Source organism: Corylus avellana, chromosome 2, assembly GCF_965113065.1.
Source record: "Corylus avellana chromosome 2, dhCorAvel1.hap1.2, whole genome shotgun sequence".
Lineage (NCBI taxonomy): Eukaryota > Viridiplantae > Streptophyta > Magnoliopsida > Fagales > Betulaceae > Corylus > Corylus avellana.
Genome location: NC_142491.1, coordinates 7,335,929 through 7,340,987, shown reverse-complemented (window position 1 = coordinate 7,340,987; position 5,059 = coordinate 7,335,929). Strand labels below are relative to the sequence as shown.

The 5,059-nt window shown below is 35.4% G+C and overlaps 1 protein-coding gene across 1 annotated transcript; it reads left to right on the top strand.

The window, feature by feature from the left end:
- The first annotated feature begins 2,805 nt into the window (after window positions 1–2,805).
- On the top strand, window positions 2,806–4,247 carry LOC132166490 (cytosolic sulfotransferase 15-like). Its single transcript, XM_059577314.2, has one exon. It carries the CDS (start codon window positions 3,027–3,029, stop codon window positions 4,080–4,082), a length of 1,056 nt encoding a protein of 351 aa, XP_059433297.2. The 5' UTR covers window positions 2,806–3,026; the 3' UTR covers window positions 4,083–4,247.
- The last annotated feature ends 812 nt before the right edge of the window (window positions 4,248–5,059 follow it).

Below are 5,059 nucleotides of genomic sequence, written 5' to 3'. Positions count from 1 at the left end.
TTTTTTCCTTTCACATGTGAGTTCGTCGTTACCTCAACTACATTTTCCATTAAACAAAAGCTTTTATTATCTCATGAGCTGTCTTTTAGGATGAATTGTCTATGTCCTCTTGTGATAGCTTTCTAATATGGGATTTAATCTCTAACGTTCACAAGTGTATATAATTGTACCTATATTCAACTACTTTGTTGGATTACATGCCCTCCATGCTATTGTGCATGCTAAATTTCCTGTCAATCTGGTGGGATTTACTATAATCTAAAACTTATTTATTTATAAGATTGTTTAAAATTCTTTTTAAAAAAAACTTTATCTTTAACATTTTTCAAATTAGATAGTTTCTAATCTCCCATTCTCTTAATATTTAGCAAGCATGATGGACATGTATATTAATATAATCTAATGGTGACTTTGGCAAAATATTGATCCTATGGAAAGTTATTAAGTAGCAATTGTAACTTAAACCTGCCTCTTTTACCTATATTGATGAATTTTTGCATAATTTAATATATTGAATAGGTTAATGGTTCTTATAGAAAGAAATTTTTTTTACATGTATTGATGTATTTTTGCATAATTCAATTACATTGAGTAGATTAAGAGTAATGATTCACGTCAATATTTTTTCCATCTTTTTTTTTTTTTCTTTTATTTCAACCTACAAGTATTTTTGGTGATTAAAATTGAAGAGCACAGCTCACCTTCAATTGAGTGTGGATGCGTCACGCGTCGTCTGCCAATAGAAGAATGGAGTAATGGGTGTAACCCCACTACCTTTATTGCGATCCACCCATATCTTTCATGGCCGGCCCCCATTGGGATCACAATAAAGGTGGTGGGATTGCCCCCATTGCTTAATCCTCCCATTGGCAGACGACACGTGACCCATCTACACTCAATTGAAGGTGAGCTGTGCTCTTCAATTTTAATCACCAAAAATACTTGCAATTTTGGTTTGTAGACCATTATTATTAATAAGATTGATGTGACCAGGCAATATGAATTCATGTGTTCTTTAAGGATATAAATTAGTTTTCTAAGTTGAAATTTATCCATAGTTCTGTAGCCAAAATGTCACAGAAAAGCCACCTTAAAAAGAAAGATAAATGTTATTTTGTATTCTACGGTTATCCTCTACTAACCGGGCATCTACACAATATACACTCTTACTTTTACACTTTTGAGTACAAATTTTTTGATGTGCAGCACTGAAAATTATTTGTTTTTAAGTGTTACATAAAAAAATATGCGTTTAAGAATGTAAGAGGAAAAGTTTGTAATTTATTTATTAAATAAAGTCCCGATAATTGCAAATTCAATAAAAAAATAAAATAAAAAAAAAATGAAAAGAAAGAAAGAAGGAAGAAGTTGCCATTATCCAATGTCGGCAACGATTAAATAAATGTACCTTTTAAGACACGTACATCAATAATCAGGTATATTTTAAGTCACTTCAAAGAAAAAAAAATAAAAAATAAATAAAAACATAAAAAATGTGGGCATTGTTGAGGTGGTGGATGGCTTCTTTCTGTCGCCACAATGACACGGTGTGTGCTTGTTGTCTGTTTGACGGCATGTCGGCAGACTTTAATACCGAAAATCACGTGACAACGTCAAACTCACATGTTTTCCTGAATATGAAAAAAAAAAATTGTGACATGTTTTTCTAGTGACTTTTACTGGCAACTAATATTACAATGTAACAGCACTCATACCAACCTCTTCAAATTTGTTTTTTTTGTTAAATTGGTTCCTCAATTTAATTAAAATAGTTTAAATGTACACTTTTCAGCCTCACTACTTTAACAAAAAAATTTAGTAAGGTGACCAGTACTCACCAAATTTAAAATTTATTATTTACTCACCTATTCATTGAATAAATATATTTTTTCTCTCTCCCTTTTTGCTTTTCATTTCTCTTTAATTTTTTTTTTTTTTTTTTTTTTGGTGAAGCTGCTAAGAATGCTCTAACAAGGTACCGAGGTTGTATGTTTCGGATAAGGTTGTCCTAAGTATTTTTGTGCATCACGTGAGAGAGAGCTCACATGGATTTACATGTTTGAGCAATAAGTTTTATATGACTTCTTTAGTTTTCGATCTGTAAATTAATGTAAGTAACAGAGATCCTAGTGTCTTATATGAGTTAAGTCTAATTTTGACTATGTGTATATAAGACATTGGATACCCTTCCCTTGCAAGCCGATTTTTAAGTGTGAATTATACCAAAGGTTTGTAATATTTGGTATCAGAGTAACCACCACGTGAGTATGGGATCAGACGCAATTCGTCGAGTAAATGACCGAATGAGTTGCGGTTTGTGGTTGAGTCATGGAGGAGGCGACTTGTAAGCCAGATTATAATGTTTTGGTAGTATGTATGGGCATAGTATTAAGTCATTGAATACTGATAGATTAGTAGAGCTGCCAAAAGAGAAATGGCTACTATCGGGTAAGTGTCGATAGAGTGGACCGCCGTGAATGTCGGCCGTGGAGCGTGGTGGTACATATGTTACGATCCTGGTATCCCACATGGGTTAAGTTTAATCTTGATCATATATATATAAACTCTCGAGCATTATTTTCTTCCAAGTCGATTTTTAAGGGTAAGTCTACCCAAAATTTTATGCAAAAATTTGCATCAAAACAGCTCAAAAAACCTTTACGTGCAATGAAAGGAGCATTCATCTAAAACTAAAAGGCATTTTTACGGAAAGTAGTGTGGGGCAAAAGAATTCAATTAGTCTATTTTGGTTTTTGGCACAAGAAACGCCCACTCTAGGCAGAAGTGAAGAACTAGGAAACCCAATTTAACATTAAAAGGGCCACAAGGAATATGACAGCAGTGATCATAAACACGTGCTTAACATGCACAAATGGCAAATCTTTCCAATTGGATCCTCTCCAATTTAGTCTTTGTAAATGTAGGGTATACTTGTAAAAAAAATTTAAGGACAATTATGCCCCTGCAATAACAAGGACGGGAGGGAGTGCAGCTTTAAAGACAGTAATCTTTGTGAGCTAATTTTCATGCCAATTTCTCTCAACACTACTACAATGGTTATTACCACTCACTACACAAAAAACCCATCAAGGGATGGAGATCAAGAAGCAGCAGCAGAAGAGGAAAAGCTAAGCCAAGAATGCAAGGAACTTCTTCTTTCTCTTCCCAAAGAGAAAGGATGGAGAACCCTTCATCTCTACAAGTTCCAAGAATTTTGGTGCCAGCCAACCGAAATCCAGTCCATAATCTCCTTCCAAGGGCACTTCCAAGCAAGTGACACTGATGTAGTATTGGCCACCATACCAAAATCAGGCACCACATGGCTGAAAGCCTTGGCTTTTGCTGTTGTGAATCGCAGGCGTTTTGCTGTTGTGTCAAACAGCCATCCTTTGCTTTCATCCAACCCACATGATCTTGTACCTTTCTTTGAGTACATGCTTTATGCCAATGGCCAGATTCCTGATCTTTCAAAACTTCCACAGCCTAGACTTTTTGGCACCCATATTCCATATGCTTCATTACCTAATTCCATCAAGAAATCTGATTGCAGGGTTGTTTACATCTGCAGAAACCCATTTGACACTTTCATCTCCACCTGGCATTACATGAAGAAACTTCGGCCGGGGTCTCAAGCCCCAATGTTAGTAGATGAAGCCTTTGAAATGTACTGCAAAGGGATTATAGGGTTTGGACCCTTTTGGGAGCATATGTTGGGGTACTGGAAGGAGAGCATAGAGAGACCTCACAAGGTGTTGTTCTTCAAGTATGAGGACCTGAAAGAAGACATCACTTTTCAGTTGAAAAAATTAGCAGAGTTTCTGGGGATCCCATTTTCTTTGGAGGAGGAGAGAAGTGGTGTGATTGAAAAGATTGCAAAGCTGTGCAGCTTTGAGAATCTGAAGGAGTTGGAGATAAACAAATCTGGCAAGTCAATTAAGAACTTTGAAAACAAAGATTTATTTAGGAAGGGTGAGGTGGGAGACTGGGTGAACTATCTGTCACCAACTATGGTGGAGCAGTTAACCAAACTCTTGGAGGACAAGTTAGGTGGTTCTGGTTTGTCATTCAAGCTACTCTCTTAGGACAACCAATAAATGTTGGCAGCTTGTGCCATTTGCATGGTTAGGTGAGTGTATGGATAGAAAGGTGAAGACATCATTCGAATAAAAGTTGCCAGCTTCTTATTTTTTATCTTACTATTATTATTATTATTATCGGTCTTCAAGGGATTGAGATTAGGTGCAATATTAATACATTTAATTTATACCGCGCAATTTAAATAAATGGTCTAGATTCTATCATGTTCGTCAAAAACTTAAAATTTTATTTCTATCTACTGCTAGCCTCACTATTGCACTGCTAGTCTCCCACCAACACGACTATTGAGGGTGGTTGACCACTCCTATAGTTGCTTGAGGGGTGGCAGATAAAATGATTCATCTATCCAAAGGAATTAGTTCGGCCATTGTCAACTAGTCTTTGAGGTGATAAAAAAAATAATTTTTGGCCATATAAGTAGTTTGACCATCCTAAGAGAGTAGATTAGCCTCAAGATCAGTGGTTTGACCACTTGTAAAGACGAGTTGGGAATGACTAAATCACCTCTTAAGTAGGGAAACGGGTGGTAGGACGCAGTGGTGAGAGAGTTAAGTTTTTGGCTGATGTGGTAGATATATTAGAGGTACTACAACCTATTTCAGTTGTTTTCATTAGCTTATTTTACTTTAATTTAAAGTAGGAAAGAAAAGTAAAGCTTATTGACCAGAAATGATTACAGAATCGGATCTAGATTCACTGAAATTCTTAAGAAAATTTCAGTTTCTGAAATTTCAGATTTAGGCCATCTATTTTTCATCTAATGATCATTGTTCTGCTACGTGTTCCACTACTAATAAGATATATTAGAGGTACTACAACCTGTCTCAGTTGTTTTCATTAGCTTATTTTACTTTTATTTAAAGTAGTAAAGAAAAGTAAAGCTTATTGACCAGAAAGGGTCACAGAATCGGATCTAGATCCACTGAAATTCTTAAGAAAATTTCAGTTTCTGAAATTTCAG

Bases quoted from the DNA above. Each gene is read 5' to 3' on its own strand.
- LOC132166490 (XM_059577314.2), top strand. From the start codon at position 3,027: ATGCCAATTTCTCTCAACACTACTACAATGGTTATTACCACTCACTAC.